At 45.9% G+C, this 18,803-nt stretch overlaps 1 protein-coding gene across 8 annotated transcripts in view; it reads right to left on the minus strand.

Moving 5' to 3' along the window:
* Positions 1–1,855: 1,855 nt before the first annotated feature.
* The window catches only part of ZNF618 (zinc finger protein 618), a 115,483-nt gene continuing 98,535 nt past the window's right edge, over positions 1,856–18,803 (minus strand). For all 8 annotated transcript variants that reach the window (XM_073225773.1, XM_073225770.1, XM_073225783.1 and 5 more), the window contains 2 exons: positions 10,339–10,440; positions 1,856–9,644 (listed from right to left, as the gene is read on the minus strand). In XM_073225773.1, coding sequence (XP_073081874.1) covers positions 8,128–9,644; positions 10,339–10,440 — 1,619 coding nt within the window. In that variant the 3' untranslated portion in view covers positions 1,856–8,127. The remainder of the gene's footprint in view (positions 9,645–10,338; positions 10,441–18,803) is intronic.

Below are 18,803 nucleotides of genomic sequence, written 5' to 3' on the forward strand. Positions count from 1 at the left end.
AGTCAGGGGCAGGGACACAGGCAATGTTCAAGGAAAAGTGATTGACTGTCCAACCCGGAACTAACAAATATCATCGCATCCAGTGTCCATACCTTCCTCCCCTCCATGCATGCCTCACCCACTGGGGTCGGCCACCTATGGAAGTTTGAAGGTGCTACCCTGAAAAATATTTTTTAAGTGACCTGAAAGACAAATGCCTAAACCCAAGGGTACATGCTGCAGGTGGGCAGGCCAACTTCAGCTGGTGGCTGGGATGTTTGGTTCATAAGCTTTTTACAGTTCTGAACTTACTGTTAAAAAATGGGCCTCCCACTTAAAAATGTACATTTGTCAACTGTCTTGAGAAATAGGTTCCAGCAGCAGCAGCCCTGGGCCTGCATCCTGCACACCGAGGGACAGGAGCTGAGTAGATGGCCCCTCTGGATAAGGCCTCTCCTGTGGCTCACCAGCCCTGCCTGTCACCCTGCCCAGTCTGACAGGCACTTGTGTCCATGATTTGCTCCAACTTTCACTATGGAAAGTTCCACTGGATCCTGACTTGATCCCTCAGGGGATGGGGTTGAAGCACCATCTGTGACCCTGAGTCAGGAGTTCAGGGTACTCATTTCAGAAGGCACTAGAATCATGCTCAGCAAAGTGGCTGAAGACTCATTTGATTTTTAAGTTGTCTCACCTCAGCGTTTCTCTTATACTGTTCACACTCATTTCTGTGACAAAACAGACATGACTGCTTTATAAGGAAACAACTTTTTAAAGCGAAATTTCAATCCAGAGGCAGGCCTTGCCACTGCATGAGGCCCTGGGCCATGCCCTGGCCTTACCTGACTGCAGTGCTCCCAAGGGTGGGGGAGGATTCTCTCAGCTACAGACCTCCTGATTTCTGTTTTGGACCACATAAAAACTCCTAGATTAAACTTCAACCGCGTGCTCAGGGATGTCCACACGCAACACATAACAGCCGGAAACTCCCACGGAAGGATGGTTTTGAGGGCAGAGCTGCTGCCCTCTGGGAGGCTAGCCCAGCTTAACAGCCTTACATGGGCCAGTCCTCGTGGGGATTTGATGGTCTTTGTTCAGCTGATCTGAGAAACACATCCTCTTCATGGAGAGCAGCCATAACCTGGGTGCAGGGAGGGATAAAGCACAGCAGTGGGTTTACCTCAGATGGGCTGTTCTGGCAGCAGCAGGCCTGCACGGTGGCCCTGTCACCCTTCCTGGTCCACTCAGGCCGCAGCTCATCCTCTGGGGGTGTCCTCTCCTTGACTGGCCTGCGATTTGACTACTCAAGAGAAACACTGTTGTGCGCCCATCTGTAGCGTGTGAGGCTCTGGACGGGGCTGGCGGAGGGCAAGTGCCCCCAGGCTGGTCCTCCGCAGCTCACTGGGAAGGGCGCCAGTTTTTAACGTGCTTAGAGACTGAGATGCCATTGGGATTTGGCAAAGCCACAGACACTCTTACCAAGACAGAGGACAATACAACATATAAGGTTATACATGTCACTTGGGAGGTCAAGGCCCCCGGGCACACTGCACAAGGCGAACATGGGTGTGTCCCTTAGGCATTGGGCCTGTAGGACTAAATCCTGCCCTTCTTCCATGGGATAATGCTCCATAAAGCAAGGCCACAGGGGCCATGTCTCACCCTCACTTAGCAAACATTGGCCAAGCCAGATTTGCTGCTGGAGGTAAGCAATGAGCTCAGATAAGGAGTTGACAACCCAGACCTCACACAGCGTCCCCTTGAGGGCTCCGGCTCTGTCACCCCCAGTGTCCTGCCTCTGGTCTGTCTCTACTCACCAGTGCCCTGGAGGTGTCCTCCTAACCAGATGACATGACCCAACCCCAAACTCAAGAAACAATATCACACACCACCATCTTCCTAAAGATCGTTTTATTGTAAAACCATAAATACAACACTGACATGAAATCATTTAAGCAACTGATCCTCTCTAACCATTAAAAGGATGTCTTTTTGCCTCGGCATCAACCAACTGGGAAATAATGTTGCAAGAATTCAGAGGGCAGGGGGAGCTGAAATACAGGTGGGGGCTTTTGGCGATTTAAGGAACCAACTGGAACCTTCCTTTCCTTCCTGGGAATGTCCCACTTTCAGACAAGAACAGACAGGTAAAAACAGCAACATTTAAACAGCTCAGTTTTAAATTTTATTACTTTGTAAAAATCTTTTTTTTTTTCTTCTTTCTGTTCCTTTCCTCCATTTGACATCAGTGAGAGCTTTAAATATCACGAGACTGATTTGGCTGTAAATGGAGAAACAGTACCCAAACAAAGTGGAACAAGAAACCCAAGGACAAACAGAAAATCCTAAATAAACCCTCAAGTTGGGTCTCGGGGGTTTACATATCACAACAAGAACCGTCAACTCAACCCCCATGCAATGTGGCTCCTCGGAGACCTGTTGGATCCACACTAATGACACAGGAGACCGCAAACAACGTCTTTTGTTAATTAACACAGCAAGGGTGACACTAGGTAACTTTTTTTTTAAATACAGTACATGGTACACAGGGTGCCAAGATGGCCCTGCATAAACCCCTTGTGGAGACTTGAGCCAAGCACTGGCTGTTTATAAAAATATTGTGTCGCTACAAAAGTATAAATTAATGCTACCGGTATTAAGAAATATTAAACACATAAAACTTATAAGGATTAAGAAAAATATTCATTAATACCTGTAGAAAACTCTGGCCTAAAAAAGATATTTTTTTTGTGTGTTTGTTTTTTTGTAAATTTTTTTTTTGTCTTTTTTTAAGATGACTTGAGTTTCTTGCACTCGAAGAGAGAGACACAGATGTGCCTATGGTATTGCCTAGAACGTCTTAACTATTGAGAAAGAATGGGGTGCACACACGTGGTTACTGAGTAGGACATGGGATGGGGGCACCAACGCTTTCTCAAGATTTACCTGATGTGAAAGAGTCACCGACATGAGGTTGTGGGGAAAAGAAAAAGGTAAGATCAGAAAACAACTGAAAATAATTTATGCTTTTTAAAAAATATCTCTGCTGCAGGTGGTCGTACAAAATGATTTCCTGATGCTTGGGATCTGGACGGCCCTGGATGCGCTGCGGGGTGGGTCTGAGAGCCTCCAGCCCCGCCCGTCCCTTTCTGTCCTGGCTGGTGAGTCCCAGCCCTGTGCCAGGCCGTGTGCCCGCTCACCACTAGGAAACCCAGCCACCTTGGCTGGGTGAGAGGGTGGGTCCCAGGGGCGGGGACCGGCTGGCACCCGGGTTGTGGGAGGAGCCCCTCTCCTTCCAGCTGGCCTCACACCCCATGGTCTCTGTCAACCTGGACTTCAGGAAGCACCACAGGGATCCCAGGTCCCTGAGGTTGTGGACAAGGCTGGGTGGTGCCCCTTGAAGGAACTTTGGTTCAAAGAGTCAAGGTGCCCAGTGGGATGCGCAGGTGGCTAGGACCCTCGTGGGTCCTGATGCTGGCGCCCAACTGCAAACCTAGCCATTCCTTCTCTGTGCAGGATTTGGATCTTTAAAGTGACACCCGTGGCGGTGGCTGTGGGAGGCATGAATATAGCAAACAGTGGCCACCTTCACCCTCACCATGGTGGGAGCAGGTGCACTCTTTGCACGGAAACCACAGGCCCCTCCAAGGAAAGGCAGGCCTCCACCAGCCACGACCCTCAAACCCTAATGAGAGGAAGAAAAATGACCACGACAGCATCTTCCAGAAAACCCTGAAAAGGAGAAACGGGGAGGGACACTTAAAAGGGAAAAACACTATCATTGGTTCACCATAACTGGCCTAGCAAACATTAGCCACAGTGAAGAGAGGGCCAGGCACCCTCCCAGTTCTCCCACTGGCTCAGCTGGAGATAGAGGGCTGGGTGGCACTGGTGGGGCCAAGACAGGAGCCCCCATCTGCTGCCTCCAGGGGACAGCCTGAGCCTTCCCAAGTCTCTTGGTTCTCTAAACCAGCAGCCTTTCTAGGAGCCCTCAGGCAGGTCCCGGGGACACAGGCACTGCCGCTGTTCCCATGGCAAGAGCGAAGCCGTGAACTTGCTCCAACTCAGTGGGGCAGGAGGTGACTGCATCTCCTCTTCCTGTCTCTGCAAGCACATCCACCATGATGACAACATCTAGGTACTGTCCCCTTCTGGGCCCTTCTTCCCGGGACCTCCCATCTCCATCTGCAGCCCAGCTTCCTTCCAAACCCTTCTTGTGAACACGTGGCGCCCTCGAGTGCATGCTGGGTCCTTGACATCTCTCCAGGTGCCCGCTCTCCAGGGAGTCTAGTCCAAGTCCAGGCAGGAGCAGGGAGCTCTGTGCAAGCAGAGGGGACTCCTAAAGGCAGAGGTTAGGTTTCACAGTGGAAAACACGCCTTGTAGAGTTTTTCTCTGGTGTTTCTTGAAAGTGCAGGAGACAAAAGCAGACTTAAAGAGAGGATGCTTGCCAGCCTACAGTCCTGGTGTCAAAAAAAAAAAAAGTCCCTCCTGGAATCCTGGAGACCCGTAACTCCTCAGCTGTGTCATTGGACTGTCCTCTCCTCACCAGGAACCTTGGTACCCTGTCCCCAGCCAAGAGCCAATCCCCGAATGCCAGGTATGAGGCTGTCAGGTCGGTCGGTGGTCGAGCATCCTTGCTTCAGGTGGTCCCTCTGCTTTGGTTCCTGGTTTCTAACTCCCATCCAGAGGGAGGCCTGGCTGGTGGTCCTAGGCCCAGGGAAGAGAGAAGAGTACTGGGCCAGGAGCACCCACGCTCGGTGGCTGGGATGGCACTGCTGCTCTTCGTGGAGCAGACACACCCCAGGCTACTCTAAACCAGAGGGACCACTACGAGACTGTGGCCTTTGGCTTTGGTGCTGAAGCCAACTGACCTCAGATGAGGAGAAAACACCCTGTGGAGTGGAGGTGTCCCTCATCCACCTGCCCTCCCGGGTCCATGGACATCAAAACAAGGACCATTTCTGTCCTGGGAATCACATGGCTTGAGGCAAACTGTGACTAAGTCAGGAGGCGACCATCCTGAGGTGCGGAGAACATGATAGGAACACCCCCACCTCCCGATCTGCCAGCCCCCAAGGGCCTTTGGTGGAAAGTCTTAACAGTAGTCACAGATCCGGGAGGCAGAAGGTCAAGGCCAGGCTGGATGCCAGGAGATAAACTGGAAGAGCCTACCTCAGTCCTTTGGCTGAACTAGAATTTGGATAAGGTGGATATTGCTGAGAATAAGGGGGCCAGCAGCCGGGCCTGTGAGATCTTTGGGTTTTATCAAGCTGGTCACTGCAGGAGGATTTGCACTATGGGACCTGCCTTTCCTGCTGGCAACACCAGTTTCTGGGGAATCAGAGGTTGCAAGAAAAAGTGGACTCCCTGCCACCTTGTTACTGTATCTGGACGAGGCAGTCCCAGGAGACAGCTTTCACAGTACCTTGTAGTTTTCACATCAAACCAGCAGAGTAAGCCAAGCCCTACGGACAGAACTGGGGTGGAAAGCAAGATCAGAACAGGAGGTGACACATGATGATACCTAGAGTTTAGTAAGACTCACTCAAATTTTCCTTCTGGAGGGCAGACATCCCAGTGTTCCAAAGAGAAGCAAACGTGTATCTGAGCTTTCTGATGGCTCTGCCAGAAAGTGAAATGCCTGTCTTCTAACTGGCCCAGTAATAGGGCAACACCAGCACAGCGCGCTCCATGCAGAGGGGGGATGGGCTCCAAGGCTCTGCTCCCAGCGCACACTCGAGTGGGCAGCTCCGAGTGCCAGGTCACAGACCCTTCCCAGCAGCAAAGCAAAGCTGGAGGGACCTTTGCTGTAGGCATCTGTCACCATGCAGCTACCTTCTGCAATGCCCTCAAAGTTCGGATCGAAAAGTCTGCTGATGTCCCATATTCTCTCCGAAGTGACTGTCCAGTGCGGATGGAGACTATTCTGATGGCATGACCTCTGTTCGAAATGCGGTGGAGACACCCAGGACTTCTCCAGGGGAATAAATGCCACGGTGGTCCCTGAGACCACAGTGTGCTGGAGTGGATGTGAACGGCCCACTTGGATGCATTTCAGTATGTCCAAGACTCAGAGTAGGGGGGGCCAGGGTAGTTCTCATGAGGCAGAGTGAGCAGGCCTGGCCCCCAGGGACAGTGCTCTGGTTCCCGGTCCTAAGCCTTTTTGAGTCTTTAAACGATACTTCCCCGCCAGCCAAAGGCGGTAGGGAGAGGGCTGTTGTACAGTGCTTTGGAGTCGAGGTATCTTGCAGTTGAGTGATGCTTCATTACTGGGAAGGGAGGGAGTGGACTTAGGTGACCCTCTGGATGTCAGAGGGTGCCTTTCAAGAGCCCCCCCACCGTGGCAGTAGTCTTAGCCTGGAGCCCATGATGTAACCGTCTCTGTCTTGTAGCCACGGGCACTGGGGGGACATGGGACCACCAACGCTTTGTTCAGGAAGAGGTGGGGTGGGGGGCGTTGAATGCTGATCCTGACAGAACCACCTCTTGTGAGGTGAAAGGGGCCACCCTCTTAGCACTTGGATCGAGGGAGCAGAACTGAAATTGCTCACGGGGAGAAAAGCCTAAAGACATCTTTCACAGCGTCAAGTTGAATGTGGCCTGATGCTAGTCCACCCTCAAGACATCGTTTGGACCACAAGGCACCATGCTCAACTACTGTCCCGGAAGGAGGTCTGAGGCTTCCATGGGGACCCCCAGGGCTGTGGGCAAGGGGACCACCGGAACCCTCGGGGTCCTGGGGAGGGGAGGCTGTGGGTCTGAGGTGTGACAGATGTGAACATGGATCAGCTCAGGAGTCCCTGCTGAGCTGGACGTGTCAGCAATGTGTAGTAGTGTAATGCACTCTGGGTATATAAGTCAGACATTCGAAGTACCAGACACAGCAAACCAGGAGGGTGGCTCTTCTGCTTACATTCAGGATTACTCCTAAGCCGCATGCTTCCCTATGGCTTCCACCAAACCCCGCATCTGTGAAACCTGTGACTCCAACCCCACTCCTGGTCTCCAAACAGCAAAGACAAGTTCATGGTCTTAGCTGTTCAAGTACATGAAAACTGGACTGTACAGGGAAGGCTAATAAAACCTTAGGATATTGAACTTACCACTGAGATGAGCTAGTTTACAGTGTGACTTGAGGAACGAAAAGGGTAATTAAAAAAAACACTCCAAAACATAAGTTACAGACATTCAGTGCCTCCTGGCAGAGTCTAAATTAAATTTGAAAAACCAAAACAAACCCCCAAAAAGGTAAAAACTGCTAAAATGTTAGGGAAAAAAATTATTCAGGAGTGGAGACAATATTTATACTTCTCTGAAAAATGTCTTTTTTTTTTCTTTCTATCTTATAATAAAAAGCAAAATGTCAGCTTTATATTCTTAAAGTCTCCTTTCCTGATCTGGGGAGAGAGATAGGTGTGTTTCTAAGGCGGCTGCCCCATGACACCCCAGGGTGTCCCGTGGGTAGCAGCTCAATGCCCTGAAGGTGAACAAGAATAAAGTCCAGTGCAGAAACTGTCCATCCGATGCAGTCTGGAGAATCCATGGCAGAGCAGCTGGGGTGGGGTGGGTGCATCAGGGTCAGAGAGGCTTGGGGGTAGGCATGAAAGGAAAGTGGGGGTACCATGGGGTGAAGGACAGAGAGCGTCAAGTCACTTCAGATCTCAGCTGCCTGAACATTTTACATCAGCTTTCTACCAATCTGCACACCTGAAAATGGAGTCTTTAAAGCCCCCTTACTGAGAAAAGGAGGGGAAGTGTCTTCCCTCTTTCCCACTCAGCTTTCCTGACACACCCAGTTTAATGTACACATACCCACAAGCAGGCACGTGTACATGCACCAGGGTTGTATGTGTGTGCACGTGTGCACAAAGCTTTTGTGGCCATGCGGCTGAGCACAGAGCCCCCATGCCCCACATCCACAGGACACACATGTGGACATGTACTCATGGTGTGGGCAAGCACACACATGCACACACACACACTGAAGAAAAGCACTTACGTTTCCAGGGGGGATTTATAATGAGGTCCACAGTGTTTAGAACTTAAATTCCTTTTCTTGTTTTGTGACAGTGTTGTGTGTATTTTTTTCTAACGTTCTCTCTTTTTTTTTTTCTTTTTCTTTCTATCTTTTGTTCTGGAGTCAAGTCTTAAAGCATGTTGGATTTCAAAAACATGAGTTTGTTCATATCTTCGGGACTGAGCAGTCGCCGCCTTTTGATTAGAAGTGCTTGTTCACACATATTTACACACCCGCTCCTGGCCCCTACGGCCGGAACCGCGAGGAGCCAGAAGGCCAGCTTGGCGAGTTTTGTGTGCTTTTGGGTCACGCATGACCAGTACTGGAAGAGATCAGGAGTGGCCTGGAAGAGGGGCTCCTGCAGGTAGTCATACACTTCGTTTTTCCCAAGCCGATCGTCTTCCTGAGCTGCGGGGTTCTCAGCAGTGGCGGAGCGGGGCTTCTTGGTGGTGGGCTCGAAGTCAGCCTCCTCGGACCACGACTCCTTCACCTCATTGATGAGCTCGCACACCTTGCCGATGATCTCCTCGTGCTGGTAGGGTGGGACGGGCCGCAGCTTCTGCTGCGGGTCCAGGATCATGGCCACCTTATGTGCTGGGTGCACCTTGAAGTTCTCCTTGAGGGCCTCCAGGAAGAGGTGGCAGAGTTTACTGACGGTGCCCGCATCATTGGCCTTGGCCGTAAACAGCTTCTCCAGCCTGACATAGGTGGGCAGCACCAGCTGCAGGGTGGGCTGGCTCTCGTTGCTCAGCTCGATGACTGCCTGCTTCACGGGTGTCAGGATGGCCGCCAGGTTGCTGAGCAGGTGCTTGTTGAGGCTCTGGATGAGGTTCATCTTCTTGGCACGGCTGTAGAACTCGCAAATCTGCTCGTAGCGTTCATGCACCAGCAGCAGCGAGTCGGTGACCGAGTTCCAGCAGGGGGGTGGTGAGGTCTCCTCCAACGACCCGAACGTCTCCTTGGCGAGGCCAGTGGAGCCCGCCAGGTCCTCGCACACATTGAGCAGCTCGATGACCTCGTGCATGCTGCGGGCCTGCAGCGTCCGCTTGCTCAGCACACTCTGCACCACTGAGTTCAAGGCACAGGCTGAGCAGCGAAGGCACATGCCGGCCTTGGAGAAGGCTGATGCACTCACCCGGCAGTCGGTCACGTACACCGTCCGGATCTCCGACATCACAAACTCTGACAGCACGTTCTGCACCCAGTGGTGCACCAGGTCACCGCTATCACGAATGTCTGCACCCTTCACACCCAGTACGTAACTCTTGATGTGGTTGCCCTCAGCCTGGTAGGCAGTGAGGATGTAGCAGGAGTCAGGGCCAACACTCTGCGAGTGGCAGGTGACACCAATGCCCAGGCAGGCATTGCTGCCCAAGGCACATGTCACCTTCACCTTCACCTGGTTGTACATGCGTGGCAGGTGCTTCAGTGCCAGCGTGTTGAAGTTGCCCAGGATCTCGGTGACTGAGAAGGCCCCATAGCGGGCGCCACTGTCCACCAGGGTCTGGGCCAGTTTCAGGAACTCCTTCCCACTCACCACGCTCAGTGCCCCCAGGTCTGCACACATGACCCGCAGCAGCCGCTCTGCAATGTTCTGCCGCTCCTTCTCGGGGATCATGCTGTTGGGTGTTAAACCACTGGTCAGAGCTGACAGGGGACACAAGGAGAGATGTGATTAATCCTGGCACTTGATGCTCTTGGGTCTGGCAGCAGCCTAATACTCCAGGCATCTAGTATTAGGAATTATGATTAGATTTCATCTTGAACAGAAATTGGTATTTCTGGCTGTATTTAAAATGTGACAGTCATGCAGGAGTAATGTTCTATGATTGATTAGTAATGCCTGTCATGGCCATGGGACTAGAACATATGGTATGGGTGCAACATTCTTGCTGTATGTCGCATTCCCCTAGACCAAAAGTCTACTTGGTCTAGTCAAACCCAACTAGTCTAACCTCTTCCTCAATATAGGAATTGACTCTAATAAAGGAATCTTTAGTGAATTAAATAAATGAGGTCACAGTGTCAGGGAAGAGCAGCCAACAGAAACTTTGGAGAATGGATTCCAGTTCTGACTCTGTTACTAATTTGTGGCCTCTGACCAGAAAGACATCATCTTCTCTCCCTGGGCTTCCTTCTGCCCATCCCCTGAGGTCACAATCCCCACAAATGAGGCCTTAGGTGTGAAGGTGCTTTGGAAACTGTTGTGCACGGTCTTGTAGTATCATGAGAGGCATAGGTGGTGGGGATGGGGTGCAGAGGGGAACAACCACAGCAGGGGCTGCGGGTCCATAGGGCAGACCTCCATAAGCTCGTGGGCTTTGGCCTGGGAGGGACCTACTGTTGTTGGCACTGTTTCTCTGGGCCTGGGGTTTCCACTTCTCTTCAACAACAGCAGGTGGTGATCGGGACTGGTTGGAGGCAATGTTGTTCTCGTTGTCTGCTGTGGGCACGAGGGGGACAGCGTGTTATTCTGAGTGCCAGAGGCCTGATGACAAACAAGACAAGAACTAGAGCATGGCAGGTGAGGGCGAAACATGGCCTCTGGGACTCAGGCCTGGGTCCAAATCCCGGCTTCTCCTTTACACAACCATGCAAAGCTTCATTTCCATCACTTGGGAACAGAAAGGTCTAACAACAAAAAACACAGGGGAAGAGCTGAGCACAGGGTTCAGTGTGGATTAAGTGCTCAGTGAGTGGGAATCGCTGTGTTCTGAGTCTGGCTGGGAGGCCCCATCCCCTACCACCCCGACATTCTAGCTCTGAAACCTGGAAGGGCTGGCAGTCATGCCCCAAGTGGCCTAAGGCACCTCATATTCTCTCACTTCTTCAAAGGCTGCTTTCTGGTCTTTTCAGTGTATTTACTAGAAATTTAATTAAAGGAACAAAACAAAGCCAAACAAATATAAGAATGACAGCAGACCCAGAAGGTGATGGAACAAAATATTAAGTGTCAATCGAAAATTCTAAATCCAGCAATAATATCTTACACAAATGAAGATGAAATAAAGACCAAAAACAAACAAAATCAGACATACACTACTAGAAATGTTAAAGGAAGCTCTTCAGGTTTAAGAAAAAAATGACTCCAAATAAGAATGTGGATCTACAGAAAGAAGAGTGCTGGAAATTATATGTGTGCATAAATGTAAAAAAATATTTTCCCTTCCTTTTAATGTCTTTCAAACGACTTCTCATTGGAAAACAGTAACAATGAGTTGTGGCAATCATTTATATAAGCAAACTGTAGGACAAGAATTGCACAAAGTCCAGGATGGAGAAGCAGAAGATATTGTTGAAAGTTTCTCACACAATATGAAAAGTGGGCTAATATTATTTGGAGGTAGATTTGGTGTCCGAAATAAATCATTTAATACCCAAAGTAAACCATACACCATAAAACAAAGAGTTACTGTTAATAAATCAATTGTGGAGATTAAAAATTGAATAAAAAAATCCTCAATCCAACATAAGTAAAGTAGGAAACCTAGAGAAAAAGGAGCAAAGAACAAAGGAGATGACTGGCAGACAAATAGCAAGATGGTAGACTTGAACCCAATAATATTGAAATTTCAGAGATTATCATATTTAATAAAAAAGCAAGACCCAATAATATGGTATCTGTAAGAAACCTACTTAAATACATATGAAGACCAGGGATAGGTTAAAAGTAAAAGGCTAAATAAGGTATACCATACAAACAGTAATGAAAAGAAAGCTAGTGATTTGTGGGATGTACTATTAAAGAAAAAATAGACCTCATAACAAGAAATATCACTGGACATAAGGAGACCCTGCATAATGATAAAGGGGCCTTACTAAGACTATATGATAATCCTAAATGAGTGTATGTGATAACAGAACATCTGAACACATGAAGCGAAAACAGACAGACCTCAAACAGGGAAGACAAGTCCCCAGTTGTAACTGGAGATTTCTACTCTCTCTCAGTCGTTTTACTTAGAAAAGAGAAAAAAAGACTGCACATAAATGAAAAATATCAAGCAGTCTAATACACACATAATTGGATCCCATGAAAAGGAGGTGGGGCAGAAAAATATAGAAATCATAGAGTATAGTCTCTAGCCATAACTGAATTAAATTAGAAATCAATAGCAAAAAGGTATTTGGAAAAATTGCAACTATCTATATTAAATATCACATCCTAAGTAACTCATTGGGCCAAAGAAATATTAATGGAAATTAGACAATGTTTTGAACTAACCATTAGAACATAACATTTCAAAATCTGTATGATACATCTAAAACAGAGCTTATTTATAGCATTAAATAATTATATTAGAAAAGAAGACAGGTTTAAAATCAGTGTTACAAGCTTCCACCCTAAGAGACCTAAAAAGTAAGAGTAATTTGAGTCTAAAGTAAGCAGAAGAAATGAAATGATGGAGAAGTGAATGAAACCAGAAATGGATCAACACAATAGAGAAAAATCAATTAAACTAAAAGGTGTTTCTTTGTAGAAATCAGTAAGATTGAAAAACCTCTAACCAGAAAGATTGAAAAAAAAAAAGAAAAGAAAAAGAAGCCACAAATTATTGGTATCAGGAATGAAAGGGGACATCATTACAGATGCTACAGATATTAAAGGGATTAAAAATGATTATTAACAGTAATGATGCCATGACATCTTACTACGCTGATAGACATTGTCTGCAATGGGTGGGGGGGGTGAGGACTTGACAATATGGGTGAACATCAAAACCACAATGTTGTCATGTGAAACCTTCATAAAATTGTATATTAATGATACTTTAATATAAAAAGTAAAATAATGATTATGAACTTTATACCCATAAATTCAACCATTTAAGTGAGGTAAACAAATACTCTATAAGACACAAAGTATCCAAGTTCATTCCAGAAGTAATAGGTAACCTAAAATAGTCCCATATCTATTAAAGAAATTGAGTTCATAGTTAAATAACCTCCCACAAAGAAAATTCCCATATGGGTTCACTGGTGAATATGACCACACATTTAAGGAAGAATAATACAATTCTACAAAAATACTTCCAGAAAACAGAAGAAGAAAGAATATCTGCCAGTTTATTTTATGTGGCTAGCAGTATCCTGACCCAAAACTAGAGAAAAACATTACAAGAATAGAAACTATAGACCAATATCCCTCATAAACATAAACACAAAAATCCTTAACAAATATAAGCAAACTAAATATAGCAATATATAAAAAGAATACATTTTGACTAAGTGGGTGTGAGGTGGTGGTAGTTAATAATAGAAAAACAATCAGTATAATTCCTTACAGTAAGTGAAAAAAAGAAGAAAAATTATATCCATGGATATAAATGCACATTAAAATGTGACAAAATTCAATACCCACCCATGACACAAACTCTCAGCAAACTAGGAAGAGAAGGAAACCTCGTCCACCTGATGAAGGGCATCTAGAAAAACCTTCAGTTCCCTGACTTGATAGAAATAAAAAGGATTAGAAGAAACTACTATGAACAGTGGTATTCCAACCAATGAGATGATCTGGATGGAACAGAAAAATTCTTACAAAGACATAAACTACCAAAACTGATTCAAGAAACAAAAAATCTGGATAGACCTATAGAAAAAGATTGAATTAATATTCAAAACACTTCCACCCAAAAGAAAGAAAACACAGTCCAGATTCAGATGGTTTCTCTGGGGAATTCTATTATGTTAAAGGAACTCCTTACAAATTCTCCCCCAAAACAGAAAAGGAACACTTTTCAATTCATTTTATGAGGCAAATAGTATTTTGATACCAAAATCAGACAAAGAAATTACAAGAAAAGGATCTATTATCCTTTATGAAGATAGATACAAACATCCTCAATAAAATACAGCAGGCCAAACCCAGCAATACACAAAAACAGATTATACATGATGAATAAATGGGATTTATTCCAAGAATACGAGGTTGGTTCAACTAACAAAAACCAAGGTAAAGGACAAAAACAGCACAATCTCATCAACAGATGCAGAAGCATTTGACAACATCCAATACCCTTTCATGATAAATAAGCTCAACAAACTACAAATCGAGGGGAACTTTTACAACCTGATAAAGGGCATCTGTGAAAAACCCACACTAATATCACAGGTAATGGTTAAACAATGAAAGTGTTCCTCATAATCAAGAATAAGGCAAGAATGTCCACTCTTACCTCTTTTTTTTTAACATGTATTAGAGGTTCTAGCCAGGGCCATCAAGCAAAAAATAAAACAAAAACAAAGAAAAAAAGGGCATCAGATTGGAACAGGAGTCAAATTATCTCTATTTGCAGATGACACGATTGTGCATATACAAAATCCTACTGAACCCACCCCCACACACAACTAATAGAACTAAAAAAAGAGCTCAGCAAGGTTACAGGAAATAAGATCAATGTATATGAAAAAAATCAATAGTATTTCTCTACACTAGCAAATGAACACCCCAAAAATTAAAATAAAAAAAATTCCATGTATAATAGTGTCCAAAAGAATAAAATGCTTAGGGATAAATTACAAAAGAACTGTAAGATTTGTACACTGAAAACCAAAAACATTGTTGAAAGAACTCAAAGACTTACAAAAATGGAAAGATGTTCCATGTTCATGGATTGTTACATTTAATATTGTTAAAATGGTGATATTCCCCAAATGATGCAGATTCAACACAATCTCTATCAAAATTCCCACTGGCATCTGAACAAAAACTGACAAGCTGATCCTAAAATTCACGTGGAAATCTAGCAGATGCTGAATAGCCAGAACAATCTTGAAAAAGAACAAAAGTGGAGGGCTCACACTTTGTGATTTCAAAACTAATACAAAGCCATATAGCAATCAGGACAATGTGATACTAGCACAAAGGCAGGCATACAAATCTAGGGAACACAACCTACACTCCAGAAATAAACCCTCCTACTTAAGAGTCAACTGATTTTCAACAAGGGTGCCAGGACAATTCAATGAGGGTATGAATAGACTTTTCAAAAAATGGTACTGGGACAACTGGATATCCACATGCAAAATAATCAAGTTGAACCCTTCACACCACATACAAAAATTAACTCAAAATGAAATACAGACATAAATGTAAGAGCTAAAACTATAAACTCTAATAAGAAAACACAAGTTAAGTCTTTATGACCTTGGGGTAGGCAATGGTTTCTTAGATATGACACCAAAAGCATGTACTATGAAAGAAAAAGTAGATAAATGGACTTCTTCAAAATTAAAAACTTTTGTGTATCAAAGGGCAGCATCAAGACAGTAAAAAGCCCACAGAATGGGAGAAAATATTTGCAAATCATGTATCTATAGTGCTCTTGTATCTATAATGTAAAGAATACTCACCATCAATTAAGAGACAAAAAAACCCAAATAAGAAAACAGGCAAAGGATCTGCACAGACATTTCTAAAAGAAGATATTCAAATGGCCAATAAGCACAGGAAAATATCATTAGTCACCAGGAATATGCAAATCAAAATCACAATGAAATACCACATCATGCACACGAGGATGGCTATAAATCAAGAAGTCAGATGATAGTGTCACCGAGAATGTGGAGAAATCAGACCCCTCACACACTGTCTTGTCGGTGGGAATGTAAAAATGGTGCAGCCACTTCAGGAAGCAGTCTGGCAAACCCTCAAATGGTTAAATACAGAGTTCCCATATGACCCAGCACTTCCATTCCTGGGTATATACCCAAGAGAGTTAAAAAGCCTATGTCTACACAAGAATGGACATGAATGTTCATGGCAGGTTTATTCACAATAGTCTCAAACCAGATGTCTCCTAAATGTCCATCAACAGGTTGATGGATAAACAAATTGCGGTAGACCCCAACAGTGGTATACTATTCACAAAAAAAGCGACGGCCAATAACACAGAACATGGATGAATCTTGAAAGTACACTAAATGAAAGAAGCCAGACACAAAAGACTAAATACCCTATCATTCTATTTATATAAAATTCCAGTAAAAGCACAACTACCGTGGGAGAAAGCCCAGAGCAGTTACCAGGGCTTGGGTTGGGGAAGGGACTGGCTACAAAGGTGCGAGGAGGGACCTTTTTGGGTTGAGGGTAATGTTACTTGTTTTGATTGTGATGATGATTAAGTGACTATGCACTTGTCAAAGCCCATCAAATTGTGCTCTTAAAATAAGCGAATTTTATTTATATAAACTTTCTCAATAAATCCAATTTTTTAAATGCCTGAAAAGAAATCCCTAAAAGCGTAACAGTGGTTAGCTTTGAGTGGTGAGATTATGGCTGACTTTTCATTTTCTAACTTCTCTGCATTTTCCGAATTTCTTTTAATGAACAGACCTTACATTTAAAAGGGGGAAACGCAAATTTTAAGATGGGAATCCACGGCTGTTCTTGTAGGCGTTCTCCACTAGAGTACAGAAATCTGAAAGCCCTGGCTTTGAACTTGGCTCTGCCATGGCTGTGGGGTGTTGACCTTGAGTTAGTCACTTTAACTCTCTGTTTCCCCTCCTCTCTCCAAAATGCTGAGGCTGGGCAAGCTGCAGGGTGGGTGATTCCTTCTTTCTCTGCCTTTCTGTGGCACTTGCAAAGGAGATTACTCAACCTAGCATCAGATAATGTCTAGGATTGGGTGATTAAAAAAATGTTTCTCCTCATATCCCACAGATACCCTCAAATGGGTGAGGTACTCAGTAAATGCTCTGTGAAAAGGCTTGATTTATAGCGTGAACTGAAAATGAGGTTTGCGCAGTCGTACCACAGATATGCACGTATGTGTGCACTCACACACATCTGTAAAGGCCTGGACGCAAAGCTGGGGTAAAGGCTGGACAGCAAGAGGGAGTCAGTGTTCCTGGCAGAGGATGGGAAGAAAGACAACGGCCGCTGTTCAGTCTATCTTAGAATGTACCACAGTCCCCAATACTTCACAAATGTCGTCTCCAGCACCAGAACCACCACCCAGACTGCGGAGAGTACTGACTGGCCCACTTTACAGAGTAGAGGGCTGAGGCTCAGAAAGGTGAAGTGGCTCCAAGGGATTATAAATGAGGTGTAGCCATTGCAAAATCCTAAAATTCCAATTGCCCAGCTCCTTGCCACCTGGGAAAGCCTGTCCCCCCGCCCCCCATACTTTGTGCTTTATAGTTTATTATAAAGACTGTATTTTAACAAGAGCCTGAGGGGGCCTGCCCCTCCCACCTACCCACCCCCTCTACCCCATCTACCCAGCTGAAGAGGGTGGTTGTTGAGCGCCCAGGCTCTGGAGTTCACTGGCAGGGTGGGAATCCTGGTCAGAACGCTGCTCTGACACTGTCTGCACTGCCTTGAGCAAGTAGCCATTTGATGCCTCAATTTTATTATCTATAAAGTGGAGCTAATATGGGCACTGAACTCAGAGGGATGTTCTGAGGATTAAATGAGCAAGTAGGTATAAAATTCTTAAAATATGGCTTGGCACCAAGAGCTCAAAAGATGGTGGCTACCTTTTATGCTGTGCAACTTTGGACCAGTGATGATGTTCTCTGAGTTTGCTTTTCTTCATCTGCACAATGGGGATGGTAATGTCAGCTAGTTAAAAGGCTTGTTCAGGAGAGCTGATGAAATACACATGCCTGACACAAGGTAACTGCTCACTAAATGTTAGCCATCTTAGTATTACTGCTGCCAACACATGCTCTTGAACTGTCACCTGAGCCAAGGCAAGTTTTCCTATGGTACAGAAGAAGTTTATTAGCGGGAATTACCGTTGCCATTCAGCAGCTTCTTAATGAGATTGGTGTTAGTCAAGGCTGATCCCCCTTATCAGCAGCACTGTGAACAGTGCAGATCATGATGCTTAATTTCTCTCTATGGAGTCAATCCTTTAATCCCAACTCGGCTTGGCTGGGATTCAGCCTGGCTTTGCACTGGATTGCCAGGGAGGCATTCTCTCCCTACGCTGAACCAGTACAAAGCACCCCAAAGCTTGTTGTTGGAAACTCCTGATGTTTGAGAGGTGGAGGGGCAGCCCCAGCCCCAGCCTTGATTTGCATGCTAATGGCCTCCACCCAACTGCCTGAGGGATGCCGAAGCTCAGCTCTGGCACCTAGACTCTTCTCTAATTAGCCTTGCTTCCAGAAGCTGGCAGAGGGACAGAGGAGGGTCGGGGTTTCCTGGGCTGGGCCATGGAGTCTCTGGTCCAAGAGGTTGCTCAGGCACTGATTCCTGAGCAGCCTTCCAGCTGCCACCACTGGTTCCCACAGGGTCAAATCTAAATGCCTTGAGTGGGCTTTCAAGGCCTTTCCTGGTGCAGGATGGTTGATTGGTAAAGGCACGTGGGAGGCACTTGAAGATGGATCCTTGGTAGGATGAGATCACAGGTTTGCCTGCCCTTGTCTTTGAGATGGAGATGCTCCAGAGAGGGGGAGTTTCCTGTCTGAGGTTGTTACATAGCACGGAGGAGGCCGAGCAGAGCAGGGAACTCACTTGCCTGGGTTGCCAATCCAGCTCTATCCTGCATTTAACAAGTTCATTGGGAAAAATAACAGGCTCCCCCAAAAGAGCACCTGAATGAGTGTTTAATGTACAGCAGATACCCAATAAAATGGGCTGACTAACGAATGAATGGACAAACCAATGGTGAGAGCTCACACCAACACCACAACTCCTAACCTAAAAGAGAGACTGGTCCTGTACAACCCTCTGCTAGTTGGGCCAGACCTGGGAGGTTATATGAACGATTTGTAAACCTAAAAGCAATACAAACAATAGCAATCGCAACAGTAGAAATAGCAGCAGCCTCCAATACTGAACCACCACATGTGTCA

This window comes from Manis javanica, chromosome 2 (genome assembly GCF_040802235.1).
Source record: "Manis javanica isolate MJ-LG chromosome 2, MJ_LKY, whole genome shotgun sequence".
Classification (NCBI taxonomy): Eukaryota; Metazoa; Chordata; class Mammalia; order Pholidota; family Manidae; genus Manis; species Manis javanica.